The 14,827-nt window shown below is 36.4% G+C and overlaps 2 protein-coding genes across 2 annotated transcripts in view; one reads left to right on the top strand and one right to left on the bottom strand.

The window, feature by feature from the left end:
• The window catches only part of LOC138327889 (uncharacterized), a 30,585-nt gene extending 29,160 nt beyond the window's left edge, over positions 1-1,425 (bottom strand). Inside the window, exon 1 of the mRNA XM_069274338.1 lies at positions 632-1,425. Within this exon, the coding sequence (XP_069130439.1) occupies positions 632-753 (122 nt within the window). The 5' untranslated portion in view covers positions 754-1,425. The remainder of the gene's footprint in view (positions 1-631) is intronic.
• A 691-nt stretch (positions 1,426-2,116) lies between these two features.
• Positions 2,117-7,325, top strand: LOC138326870 (inactive rhomboid protein 1-like). Its single transcript, XM_069272858.1, has 5 exons — positions 2,117-2,230; positions 2,608-2,772; positions 3,493-3,674; positions 4,332-4,574; positions 5,674-7,325. Exons 1-5 carry the CDS (start codon positions 2,158-2,160, stop codon positions 6,121-6,123), a joined length of 1,113 nt encoding a protein of 370 aa, XP_069128959.1. The 5' UTR covers positions 2,117-2,157; the 3' UTR covers positions 6,124-7,325.
• Positions 7,326-14,827: the final 7,502 nt, after the last annotated feature.

Genomic DNA, 14,827 nt, shown 5'->3' on the forward strand with positions numbered 1-14,827 from the left:
TAATTGTTTGTCCTATCATTTTTTCAATTCGTTATGTACTAAAAACAATATTACCTTCTTTAAAAGAGGGCAATAATATATAAAGAGCATTTTATCTATCATCTATTATGATACGTTTCGTATATTATGTCTTTTAAGAGAAAACGAGCATGGCTGTCTATTAAATCAAAATGCACACCTGTCTAACCGAAAGTGTGTATTCTGTTTTCCACAACAGAGAAAGGACTAACACCAAAGGAACCACAGGTTATAGAACGACAAATTCACAAAACATTTCTCATTCGATTTTGAGCTGGAATCATGTTTCAAATTTATGTCGATAATGTTTTATTTCCTTGTGACTTTGGTAAGTAAAAATTGCATACTAAATGATAATACGCTTTAAAGACCTGATAATCTTTGAACTTATTTTGCCAAAAGAATCGTCAAACTTTCATTACCATGTTTTATCAAATGTTGAAGAAATACGTTAATAACTTATCCCAAACTTAATCTAAACAACGATATGTTTTTAAAGGTATTTATGAATTACTCGTCCTGAACATTTAGTTATTGCAAAGATTTAAACTTAATGCGTTGAACATTAAGGCTAAAACAATCGTCATCTTTTGGCAAAATACACTCTACTTACCCTGTATCTCCTGTGGGGGCAGCCAGAGTTATAGGACATGCCGAGGTGTTGGTTGTTGCTTCTGTCACACCAAACAAACATAAGACCACTCCAAAAGCACAGGCCAGCACTGTGGAAACCATGACGCCTTATTCCAAAAACGTAAAACTCAAAATCACAATATTATTTAATCCTGATTTATATGAACCACGATCCGAAAGCCATCATATACTGGGGTCGTTTGAGTTGTGCTCGGGTGCTCAGTTGATCAATGTTAATTTTGAAACCAATAAGAGAACAGCGGAGTTAAAACCTTAACCTCCACACAGAATGGAAGCGAGGGAACAAAGTTGAACTTTAAGTAGGAAACTTGTGTCCGCCCGGGATGACGGCAAACATTGTGTGAGGAGACTCCCTACAGGTGTCGCTGTGTATTCCCGAGGTACCCCGCGATAAATGGGCTAGCCGAGGACATGGAAGTGGTTAACCTATCGCCGTTATCTACAGACGAGCTATTGCAGGCGAGTATTGGGCATTGAGAATCTCTCCCCGTCCGATGACAGGCTAGCCTATCACCATAAGGCAAGCAAATAGTATGCAATTAGATCGCAACTCATCGGCGTGCATACACCGTGTCGCTTGGATGATAAATAAACAGATGCTTATGTTAATGTGGTAAAAACTACCTTGTCAAAATATGTTTCGCATGTTAGGACAACCGGTTGGTACATAGAACACGTAGGACGGTAATAGTATGATGTTTTGAAGCTAACTAGGTTAATCACTTGATAAAATTCGAGTTGTCGAGCCCTGTTTTCTATATCTCAATATATCTTGTGATTTAACTAATCGTTCATTAGATTTATCAGCAGCTTTAAAGGGATATATCACCTGGTTACAGGATTGTTGATAATACCCAGAAGCGAATAGCCTTGAACTCTTAAGTTAAGTGTGTTATTTCCATGCCAAGCTAGAAATGTCTGAAATTAAGATGTTTGAATTTTATCAACATTTTATCAAAAGTTGCTCCATTTTCATCAAATCAACCTGTCGAAAGTTGACGCATCATTATTACCTTAAACTCACGTGTCAAATACTAACATGGAATCGTAAAGATATCCGACTTTCCTAGCACGAAGTTGTCTGTCCCGCTAATGGCCTGTTTGTATTTGTCATATTTCAACATAGATACACTCATATATATACGTTGCAGACTTGTTTGAAATTCAAATAGTTATTTAGCTTATTTACTTTTGTAACTTCAAATCAAGATTTTGGCATTACTTTACATTAATTATAAGTAGTCACTACTTATCAACACTGCAATATCATAACTATGACTAATAGGTTGTACGGTGATAGCTCATTCATGTTCAGTGCACTAACTCTCTCTTTCAGTGTTTCGAGTGGTGCATGTGGTTCATATGATTTTTTTTTCACATAAAGTCAAAATAGTTTTGTATGGTTTTGAGATAAATATCGCTAGGTCTCAGCCTCTTATAGGGTTGGAGCCGAAGCTGGAGCTGTTATCAGGGGTGAAGACTTTCATGGGCATAGAAATGGTCCACAAATGGATCCCTCCAAATGTATGGATAGGACCTGCAGATCAATATTTAATCAGTAAGAGAAACCTAACAATACTTCTTATAGCCAAGGTTGAAAGGTATTCCGCATATGACCACTTGCCCTCCATCTCATAAAATTGATCTTCATGTAAGTTCAAATCCTATGTGAGGCAGTTGTAAGGTCTGGGTACTCTGGCTTTAAAATCCCACTTCCTTAACCTGTGCAGAGTCAGATACCAAGATGGGCCTGGCAATATAATTAATACCTACTATGATAATTTTTTGATAATTGAAAATTTAACTATTGACAAATAAGGTAGCTTACTTAATAAAGGTATAAATATAATTCTTTTAAATACTTTTAAAACAATTTGACAATAAATTTTGCATAGTAAAGACATCAGATTTAGTTTAATTGAAATCTGTAACCAGGTATTGGAGCTCTGTATGCCCCGTGTATGAGAGAGGACATTGGTATCCAGATAGAATACAGTAAAGACGGATACAGTAAAACTAGCACACTCGGCTGTTGTGAAGTGGCCAGTAGAAATGTAGCAGGGACAACAACCCAATCAGAGTGTCTGAATAACACCAATGGTAAAAGCACTTTTATTACACCTGTATATAGAATGGCATTTTTACTGTAGTAAACCTTTTGCGGCTTAACCATTTAGCACTGTTTTAACCTATTGAACTGTAACTCACTCTGGTCAGCAGAAAACTATAGGATATCACACATGTCACTTCAACGAGAAGTAGTTATTTATGATACAGTATTTACCCCTCCCCTTTTTCTGAAGAAAAGTTGAAGTTGTATAAATGTCCCAATTCCATGGATTTAACAATGACTTTTTCGCCCACAACTATTTAGTAAGCACCCCAGTTTGTTATAATTATTTATCTACCCTGGGTGCTAATTACGGTGAATACGGTAGAAGAAAAAATATTATGGTAAACTATACATAACATACGGTAAAAGTAAAGGAATTTCTAAAGTTATATATTTATCTATTTTATTAATTTGTATTTTTTGTTTGTTTTAAAAGTACTGTAATTTTCAAAAAGTAATTTTTGATGATGAATAACTTAAAAGCTCATCTTGATTTGAGAGTATGAAAAATATGGCACGTAAAAACTTTAAGCAAATTGAATTCTTTAATTATTACAGTATATCTCATTTTGAAGGTCATATTCTAAACCAGATTGATTTAATGTCAATGATCCTACTACATTTATCAGGACTATAAATGCAGAATACAAAACCTTTTAGATTTTAGACATTTATTGATTTAACTAGTGTACATTATACTTTTCCAGCAGTAGGGGTTTGGAAAGAAGGCGTTGTGTGTGGTAGTCGGCCTTCAGGACAGAATTCTGTGGCCCATGTGTTAAAACCGTGTTGTACAGGAATCAAAGGACAGTGTCAGCTACTGTCACATGAACACTGTCAGTTTCTGCAGGGCACCTTTTATGTGAATGGGCCAGAGCACTGCAGCCAGGTAACATTGCATGGTCAAGATCATCTTTGATACACCAGGGGTTACTATCACTATCAATATGTCCTGGAATGTATCATAGCAAAACTAAAGACAGTTCAGGAGATAAACTTACCATGCAATCACAAGCCAGTATCTAGGCCTACAGAGACTTCCTTTGAAGATTATACAGACTGAATTAATCCCAACTTCAAAGTTCAGTGTACCGCTATTCGATTCTTTTGATGGACCAAACTATCTGTCTCAATTGTTCTCACACAGAGAGCCTCCAGTTTTACTATGAGATTGTCAAAGGGTGGATGTAATGGCAGTGATGAAAGTAACCCCTGGAGTATCAAGGATGGGTTAAGATTATATATAATAGTTATTATTACTATTAATGGTAATTGATTACTTGTTTATGTGTGTGAGAATATATAAAATAATTCTGTTCTTTTTAAGATAAATAATTTCTTCAAAGAAAACCAAAACTTTGATAACCAACACTAATCGAAACAAAGTAAGAAAAATGTAAGCTGTTGTCTCATATTCATTCAAGTAATTGTTAAGAGAAAATTGTAATGTCCGGACTTGAGTAAGTGTTCGTGTGGTAAAGAGAATGGGGTTGAAGGCAGAGTTGTTGATGATCTTTATAGACGGGTTTTACTTAATTTCTTGAAGGTGAACTGCCTGAGTTCAGTGTGTGGGATGGGAGGCTTGGAAGCTGACACTACGCGACCTTGGCTGCCAAGGCAACCTGTTCAATGGTGGAGACTTCCCCTAGCTCTAGTCTATCACCATGGAGTGATCCACGCCGTCCTTGTGAGCCTTGCACAGCTTCTGCTTTTCCGGAAGATTGAAAGGACCCTTGGCTGGCTTCGACTCACAATTTTGTATTTTATGACAGGGTTAGGTGGATTGCTGGTATGTCTGATAGTTACAGTGTCTACAGGTTTTGTTTCCCTGGTGGGAAAGTCATTGCAATATGGTGAAAAATAGTATAAATACTGTTCAAGCTTAAAACAAAAATAACTATTTCATTTAGATCTTGACCTTACTGCAAGGTGGCAATTGGGATAGCAGTTAAGATGTAACAACATATTACCACAAGCACTCCACTTCTGAGTCACAAATTCAAATCCCATGTGATGAAGTTTGCCAGACACTGACCGCTGGTCTGTGGTTTTTCTCTGGCTTTCGTTAACTATCTAAACCTACCAGTCCTTAACATCCTTAATGTTATAGGACATAGAAATAAACCATATCAAGATGGCATGGTTCATAAATATCACTTTGTTGATAAAGATTGCAGATTAATATACCAGGTCTACTGGTTATATCTGTCCTTTAAGTTATCATTACATCAAAAGCTGCCTTTTCATTGGAGGCAATTTGATGTATAATATCCAGGTAAGACAAGTATGATTGATGCTCCATTGACCAATGGTATCAGACTATCAAAATCAATTATCTTTTCTCTAAACTAAGGGACATTCCAGGTGTGATATCTCAGTTATTTTTAACCCCGATGTTCCAAAATAAATAAACTTACCACATTGACATTGGACTCTGACTGGAGATTATATATCATAATCTTATGTGAACTTTCACATGGAGTTATCTGATCTACTGAAAGTTTACAGTGCCCTTAATAATTAACCACTGACAAAATAAAGATAGTATAGGTGCAAATAGACTTTTCACCATGTTCACAATGATTGTCTTTCAGAATTTTTATAGAATTCATTTCTTTTTATTCAAATGATTGCAAACTGTCTTATTTGCAACACACAAGTAAAATCTTGCTTTATAATTGACACCTTTAATAAGTTCCTCCAAGCTGAGAGGATATCAGTATCTCATCAGTTCAACATCATTGGAAAGCCATATTTGTGTTCTTCCATTTTCTCTTCTAAAGCCTTATTGATTACATTAAACCGACTTGAAATATAGTAACTTTGGGTGAAATGGTGCATAGAATGGCGTAAAGAATCTAATATTTCATTTCTGTGTTGTTTTTCAGACAGCTGCTATATTCAGCCCCTATATACCACATGTAGGCAGCACAGCGACAGTGTTTGGAATGGCTGGCTTAATCACAGCGGAACTCTTACACTACTGGCACCTTGTCCGAAACCCTGCTGTGGAAATGACCAAGATTTGTGCACTTCTGATCATCTTCTTGATGTGTGGAACTCTGCCTTATGTTGATAACTACAGTATCATATCTGGGTTCCTCTTGGGCTTTTTTTGCTCCGTATTCTTCCTTCCTTTTTTGTCCTTTAAGAAACAGCAGAAGCATTGCCGCATCCTTCTTCTCTGTTTTGGTGGACCGTTCTTATTTTTGGTGTATTTTGTCTTATTCTATGTTTTCTATAAGGTGCAAACTTTTGAGGAGTGTACTGGATGTAAACTTTTTAATTGTGTACCATATACAGAAACAATGTGCGATGAGTCACTCTGGGATGATTAGTAACATGATTTGATAAGAAGATTTCGCATAAATCTTTGTTATAAGATATGATTTCTATTGAATGAACTATTTCTTGCATATATACCGTATTCAACCCAATAAGTACTCAGGGCAGTTTAAAAATTGACAAATGATGGGTTCCTTAAATGGATAATGTCAGTGACGCTAATTCTGTTTCATAACCATGGAGCAAAATATGGTATAAATGTATTGTTCTACATTCCGTACAAAGCATATAACAAAAATTATTGCCGAATTCCAAGACATTATTTTAAAAGTTTTTAATAGGATTGAAATTCCAAATGTATAGCAATACGATTAGGTGGGTACACACTTCACCCACATCCGAGGCAAGGTCGCATAAGTTAAATGAATGTAATACATAACCGCTGAGGAGCTGATGAAATTGGTTTTTGGTTAGGAGCGTGTACCTAACACTACTGTAAGAGCAATTTCTGTTGATCTAAAAAGTTGCTTTACTCCACTAGCAAGAGTGAGGGTTCGGCATAGAAGACATCCTACCATAATGTTTAATGGTAAACAGCGCGGGAGTTGGAACATTTCAAACACAATATCCCACAATTGCATTTTCTAGCATATTACAGTAAAACCAAGTATTTTGACTTCTATTGGAACTGACCAATTTTAATGGTACTCTTAGACTGTGCCTTTAATGGGATCAAATTTGGGCTAACTGTATAGCATTTCACAAATTTATTTCACTGTCGGTAAGCCATTTATCAATTTACAAAAGAAATCAAATAGAGAAATGTTCACGGTTTTCATGATTTCATTCTCTATTAAGTCAATGTAAGTGATATTGAGGTCTCAAAAAGGGGGTGGCGCGCTAACAGGAAAGGGAACGCTTATACGGTTGTATATATGGTAAGTTGGAATATGATTATGGTATTTTGTGTTATAAATGTATGACAACACTTTGTCGTTTGTTATCCACCAAATGTGAACATTTTTCATCTCAACAAATTCTTGTCAATAACTAAGAAGATTAGAGACATGATATTGGGCCAGAAGCATACGCCATGTTTGTTTAAATTGAATAAACTTAGCATAATTTCAATGTCACGGGTCAAATAGACCAAAACCTTTAAACGACTTCCCAGACACTTGACATTGTGTCTGTGACATGTTGGGATGAAGGGCTACCATGTTTGTTTAAATAAATAAACTTGATTTTCATTCTCGGTCACAGGAGTCAAATAGATTAAACTCTTTTAACGGCTTCAAACTTTTGAACTTTGACCTTTATTTCCAACTGGAAGTTGACGTTTTACAGAAAAAAGTGTTACATTAGTTGTTTGTTCCATTATGCCCCGGTCACACATTCACGGATCATATCGACGGTGCCACTACGGATTTAATTTCACGGATGGCCCCGGTAAAAAGCTAGTTTTCAATGTTTGATACGGTTCCAATACGGCTTTGCAACGGTGTGTCTATATGCTACGGGTCTTCACGAATATACTGAGGGTAGTCAATGTTGTGGGCAATTTGACAACATAAGTGAAACATATTGTTAAGGTGCACGGACAATAAATGACATACTTGATATTAAAAAACGTTCCCCTTAAGTAACACAATACTGAAATCTAAACGAGGGAAAGAACATCAAAATATCCAGTTAAGAAAGTAAAGACTAAAATAATTCCACATGTGCATATAACTGAAAGGAAATTTCGATGTAAAATGTTTGTAAGGTTGTACTTACCACTTATTGAATACATATGTTTTCTTAAACCGATTGTTTCAATAAAATTGAGATATCTCATTCACATATACCCATTTAAACCATTTCTAATTATGATTCACGATCAATCCAAAACATCTTTCTATGCTCTGTGATGGAGCTGTTACTTAAGTTGATTTAATTAATTATTGAGAGAAACATTGCATTCATAATTTAAACATTATCCATACCTCTTTCACCCTAGAAAACTCGTTAGCGATATCCGTCTGTAGAAAGACTTCAGAAGCCAGGTTTCCTACCAAATACGTCGTCGCCAATAATGTTAAGATAGCCTAGTGGTTTGCCATTTTGGATGTTATAACAATGGCAAATAATCCATTTTCAAAGTTCTTCTTCTATTCATTCTGGTGTTACCGATCTGATCGTCAGAGAACCACATTGGGAACCAACATTAAACAACTTGAATTCGAAATTGGCAAGGGCTGTTAGAACCAGTACATGTACTCTTTATATTTGTAATTAATATAGGTATCATCTTGTTTTGCCATCTAGAGCACCAAATTAATACGGAAACTCTTATTCCATTGCAAATTATTTAGCTTCAATGTACGTATTGCAACTTTTTGGGTTCATTATGTGGTAACCATCTCTTGTAGCCAGGTAATGTAATAGAAAAGTTCAGTTTGGGATCATGAAAATGTCGGCACAATACCTCTTACATATATAGCCTCTGGATGTACGTGTTATAAAAATGTATATTTAACTGGAATCTAAGCACAAATACCACAGAAGAGTCTTCAGAAAAGCCATTCCTTTTCTCTGCCTCCAGTCACTTTTTTCGACTCGAACATTTTTGATCGCATCAATGTATTTTTGTGCTATAATGGTACCATTTATTGGTCATCTCTACGCCATGACAAATCACTACGATGGGCCCTTCAAATACGAGGCCTTTCAGGTATCGTGCTAGTTTTGAACTTGCCAATCTTGTGACAGTATTGGTAATGCTAGGTTTACACTATGTTCCAGGCGGCCACGGCAGCCCCGTTTCAGACCACCGTGGACAAAACGTGGTGACCGCGAGACAACGTGAGACAGCGCAGAAGGACGTGATAGACAAACGTAAGCGGCCGTGAATACCGTGGATGCCGTGCCAGATTTTTAAACTGTCAAAAAATTTGCCACGGTAGTCACGGTACTGATGGTGAACGCCACATGACGTAATAAAACGGGATTGACGTAACAAAACCTAACAGTGCGTACGAGGCCGTAACAAAACGTCCAGACGGTCCGTGGTGGAACGGGCAGCAAGCACGTTCCCCGGAATTTCACGGTGATTTCAAGTTTTTTTGGCGTTCTGTTGAGTTTTTTCCACGTTTTATCACGGTTGATGCAGATTGGCTGCACGTTTTGTGCCGTTTTGTCCAGGTTTGTCAAGGCTTTGACGGCAAGCCAAGGTGGAAGATAGCCATTTCGATGCGTTCTGTCAAGGCACATCACGGCTTGTAGCGGTTGAAAGCCCGACGTGATACGGCGTGTTACGTCTTATTACGGTCTTGCGTTGCAAGCAATATATGATTGCCTGGCCCGGTAATATTTTCTACTTCATGGAGTAATTTGTATTAATAAATAGAAATAGTCATTATCAAACACATTTAAATCATCATATTATACCAAAGCTATTATTTCAAAAGGCAGATTAAGTGAGAACCATTTCAGAAAAAAAATATTTGCGTAGAAACACTTGGCTATGATAATTATAATTTTGTAATCAAAACGTGTTTGAAATGACATTTTCGGCAATAAGTATTGTTTCATTTGCTCCAAAAAAGCCCGGCATCAGACTTTCATCCCTAGTAAGCCTTCGCGGACCGTGAAAAACGTATCGGAGTTTGATCAAAACGTGTAAAACGTAGCAGACCTCTTCAGATCGTAACAGGCCTAGAGAGAACGTAGTGGTATCCTTGATAGACCGTGCTAAAGCCGTAGTGTACCTTTAACCTCCGGGAACAGCACTTTCCCCTATATCCACGGTCTACCACGTAATCCGTAAAAGACCGTGGCAAAACGTTACAAGACCTAGCTCAACTTGAATACAGAGACAAAAATAGACAAATTTCCACGGCGCACCACGTTCCGGGCAAACGGGGCTACCGTGGTCGCCGGGAACATAGTGTAAACCTAGCATAACTTGGTAGATCGTAATATTCCGTATTTTATCGTAATTTTACGTAGTTTACCGTTATCATCCTTGACAATCCTGGTTGATTCTGACCTATCCGTAAAGCAACGTAACTGTATCGTGTTGTGTCGTGACAATCCGCACCAAACCGTGTTGTTCCTTATCAATTACGTAGCTGAACCGCACTAACACGTAGTTAACCGTAACAATCCGTTGTATACTTATACATATTCAAAATTTGCCACGGAACTGAAAATACTTCCAAGTTTAACTACGGAAGACAACGGCTACTATTGGGAAATCTGCGGACCATTACAGAATACTACGATTGATGCCGGATTGTAACCGTAGCTTGTGACCGGGGCTTTACTGATTCTCCATAACATGGAAAAGGAAAGAAATCTGTCGAGCCGTTAACGAGACGTTGACCTAAGTTGAAACTGGAAGTGAGGTCATGACGGCCATATTAGATTTTTGACCAATATAAAATTCTTCTGTCAAACCTTCAACTCTTTTGCATACAAATATACGGTGACACGTTCATTGGCGTATCTCTTATCATTTCGGAGATTCTTTGTATGAAACTTTGGATGCAGAAGTATATAAAAAATAGAACAAAAATTATTGGTCTTTTCATTCCCCATAGGTGAAAGACTTCGCTTGGTGAGCGATGCATGCCGTCCCGGCCTCAAGTTACCATTTTAACCGCAACTTGTCAGAATCTTCAATTGGAGTACTAGTAAAGAGTGAGACCCAGCGGAAAAAAAAATGTTCATTTGTCAAAGTCGGACGAAGGAACACATATTGGTATGGTCACCACCGACTTGCATGGTATGTACATACCTCCCAATAGAAAAATAAAGTGTGTTTGTCATAACGAAGCAGATACATGTATAGACCCCACTATCCTCCTGTTTTATTTTCCTTGGAGCATTTGCGAATGATTTATCAAACCCATATCCCATAACTAATATTCACAGCCTGATTGTAATCAGTTGTTCCTACCCATATATAGTCAAGAAAAGTTTACTTTCTAATGAAGCACATTTTCTCATTAGAATTCGTTTGTATCCGGTATTATGTATATATTTGCAAAAAAAAAAAATCAAAAAAAAAAAAAAAATCAATGTACTCTTAGACGGAATTGTATCTTTCTGTAATCATAACATATACAAAGAAAAGATGTTTGACCCCGCACTATATTTCACAGGTGTGTCCGTGCAGTATACAATTATAAAAAAATCAATTAATTACCGCAAAGAAAGTTTTTTTCTAGGCGAAAACTATTCGTGAAATCAAATAGCCCTAAAAACTAACTAGACGCGAAAACATGACATTATGTCGTCGAGAAAATAACTATAGCAAATCTATATGGGATCACAAAGGTAAAATGGACGCAATGAGGGTCTGAATAAGCATGTTGTCGTGTATCAAATGAGCACAAATACACAGATATTTGAGTAGCAGTAATACGATGTGATAATAAAAGATTAAGAAAAAAATTAAAAAACTATAATTGAAAATCCACAGAATATAGAAAGACACATTAACAGCACAGAAAGACTTTTTGACGGTATTCAGTCTAATTAAAATACAAAATATACAAGTCTTACATTCATAACGTGGTGAATTATGTGAAAATGTTAAAAAATATATGTTTCAATACTATTGAATTTGATCGAATAGTATGTAATGAATTATATCAAACACTATTTCAATCAGATTGAGAAACCAATGTCCATTAAGTATGCTTTCATAGTTAAATGGTGAAAAATATAAGACATGTAAGGTGAAATCTTTTCCGCTATAACAGTAGCTAGCTAATGTAAACATGGATAGGGGGGATGGAGGGGGGGTGTGTAAGGGTGGGGGTTACTTATTAATACTTAATGCAAATAACAAGTTAAGAAATCTGGAGTGTGTTATTATGTTAACACACGAGCAAAAGAACACATGTCAAACAAAAACATTAATAACATACAATATTCGAGCCAACAATCTAATCAACAGGGCCCGCCTCTCCCATTAACCCAATGGCTTTTCTGATAATTAATGAAAATATTCGAGAGTACTCCAAAGTTAATGAACTTACCAGTTAATACACATTTATCATCACTTCTGACAACTTAAAGTTCAAACTAATGCAATGTTAATTTCAATAACTGCGGGTCGCCTCTGATGTTTCCCGGCCGTCGTCCTAATTACTCACGTTGGATCATTTTGATCTATCTCACTGCGCCAGAAGGCAAAACAGCGAAATGAAACCCAACTGTTATCATATGTTAAAGGCCCACTACCTTTCCGAAACGGCTTTTAATTATTTTAAAATGGGAAAGTAAAAACGAGATCGATATTTTTGTATAGTCTCTAAAGTTATTAACTTACCGTTAATACTACACGTGTCATCACATTCTGAACAATTTGATTAAAATAAATAAAATGTTAATTTTCATAACGCGGGTCGTCTTATGTTTCCCGCCGTCGTCCTAAATGCCGCGCGGTAGTTGACTATCACTGCGCCAGACGGCAAAACAGCGAAATAACTCTCCATTGTTATCAAACATTACGCAGGAAATCTTGCATATGTTTTGTGTTGTAACCTCATCTTAGGCCATTGGTATATATTTTCCGATGTTATTAATGTTTTTAAGAAACCTCTATGTTTTCCTCCGAAAGGTAGTGGGCCTTTAAGCATGATATATTGCATAAGCTCCATGTTATCACCTCATCTTAGGTCATCGTGATATAGTTTCTTATGTTATTTATGATTTTTAGAAACCTTTCAATTTTGCTCTGGATAGGTAGTGGGCCTTTAAAATACAGATCCTTTAGTTTAATCACCCCGTTCAATAGACCCTCGTATCAAACGCAGTGATAATAAGGATCTGTATTTTGATTACATTGGCATCATCGATAACAAGTATTATAATCTCGATTTTTCTAGTTAAAAAAGGTGAGAATAAAAATTTATGTAACAGATATCTAAATTATATCATCACTCAATAACACGTTCTAGCAAATCTGGATGTAAATGCACCGATCTGCTTTTTATTCAAAGTATGGCTTGAAACATTGATACTCACACTATCTCTGCTCTCTTTGCGTCACAAACAGAGATAATGCATCTCTTCGGCAGGTCCTTGTCCTAACAAATTGGGATCCTTCAATCTAATTTGCATATCAATACACAAGTTTTGTTTAAGTGTTTAACACTTCGGATCTTTGCGGCCTTTATATCGTGTTCGAGTGAATAATTTAATGTTTTAATGCATATGATAGGTTAACCCACCAAAACAACCACACACAACAAAACAAACACCAACAATTAAATATACCATAATTTAAATTTTAAAGCGACATACCACGTAAATTGTGATCTTTGCGCACAGCAAACATATAAATAAATTTCATTAAAATTCCATCCTCCTCTCCCCCCCCCAAAAATGTGCATTTATATAAGTATCAATCACGAATGTTCCCCTTGAATACCTTAAATTCTGTCATATATTTACATCTTATATATTCCATCTCCATTTGAGTCACTTCAGGTATAAGCTTAACTCCATTTTTTCGTGTGTTACACATTTCTATGTACATACTTCAATGAAATTGTCAAACTATGGCCATGTATGCAGACATGAGTCGGATCCCATTGATTGTCCCGAAAGCGAGTATATATGTATGTAGGAGTTGGAGGGGCAGTGCTTAAGTTAATTTTTAACTTTCTGGATCAAATATATGATAGTATCGTTATCAAACTCAGTATCAGTTATAACCGATTGTAGAACAATCCAGTCCTTGCCTCATCCCACGATATATAGAGTGAGAATCTCCAATAGTTTATTCTGAATTAATCTCTCGTCGCTGCTTCTGATTCGTCGATAGGAAGAGCCACTTGAACATTGCCACCTCCTTCAATTGATATAAGCAGCATCATGCGCCACATTCTATTTATAGCACAAGCTACAACAGTCGGGAGTCTCTTTGGCTACAGCACTGGGGAAACCCTATGTGAGATCTCGTCTACAACAATAGCTAGTGACTAACGCTGATGATATCTGAAAGCAATGGTGTACAGATGCTTTGATTTGATTGGCTAGTTGAAAGTAGAATCCAAAACAAATGTAATTCTTTAGAAAAATTTCCAAACGGTCTGTATGTGTTACTATCTATCGTTAGGGATTTCTTCAAGGCATCGAGATGCTGCTGAAACAGAGAAACGAAAGTTATCAATTTTTGGAGTTTGTTGTATATAAAACGGGAAAAATGTCTATACAGATCATTAGAATTCGAAGACTAAAGCAAGATATTAGTAAGCGAAGCAGTGCAATTAATAGACAATATGAAGCAAGGTAAGAATTAGTTAATTACAAAAATGTAACTTAAAGCCACACTATACGTAACTATCAACAAAAATTCAAGTTAAATTTGACTCCAATATTGTTAGTACTGGTAGATGTAGTCGAAATAGGATATATTAAAGAATATCTATAATGCCTTTTGATAACTTTGGTACAGCAGTTGTTGAAAGTCGATACTTGTAAACATGCTTTCATTTTAAACTGGTCACCATAGAAGTTACGATTATTGCCGAACGGAAGTCGGAAAGTTCATGACCCGTTTTCGGAAGAGTTCGGACAGATGTTACGTAGTTACGGTAGTCACATGACGTTCTCGGCAACGACGTTACAATGTCGGCTAACGTCGGCCTGTTTGACTAAGTGGGACCCACCTAGCGAAGTTTAATATTTATTTGATTTTTATCAAAATATTCCGAATCATAATCGCTCATCTTGACTTCGATTTAGTCCTGTCTC

Source organism: Argopecten irradians, chromosome 7, assembly GCF_041381155.1.
Source record: "Argopecten irradians isolate NY chromosome 7, Ai_NY, whole genome shotgun sequence".
Taxonomy (NCBI): Eukaryota; Metazoa; Mollusca; class Bivalvia; order Pectinida; family Pectinidae; genus Argopecten; species Argopecten irradians.

Bases quoted from the DNA above. Each gene is read 5' to 3' on its own strand.
- LOC138326870 (XM_069272858.1), top strand. From the start codon at position 2,158: ATGGGCATAGAAATGGTCCACAAATGGATCCCTCCAAATGTATGGATA. The intron at 3,675-4,331 runs GTAACATTGCAT...AATTTCTTGAAG, and splicing joins GGCCAGAGCACTGCAGCCAG to GTGAACTGCCTGAGTTCAGT. The intron at 4,575-5,673 runs GTATGTCTGATA...GTTGTTTTTCAG, and splicing joins CAGGGTTAGGTGGATTGCTG to ACAGCTGCTATATTCAGCCC.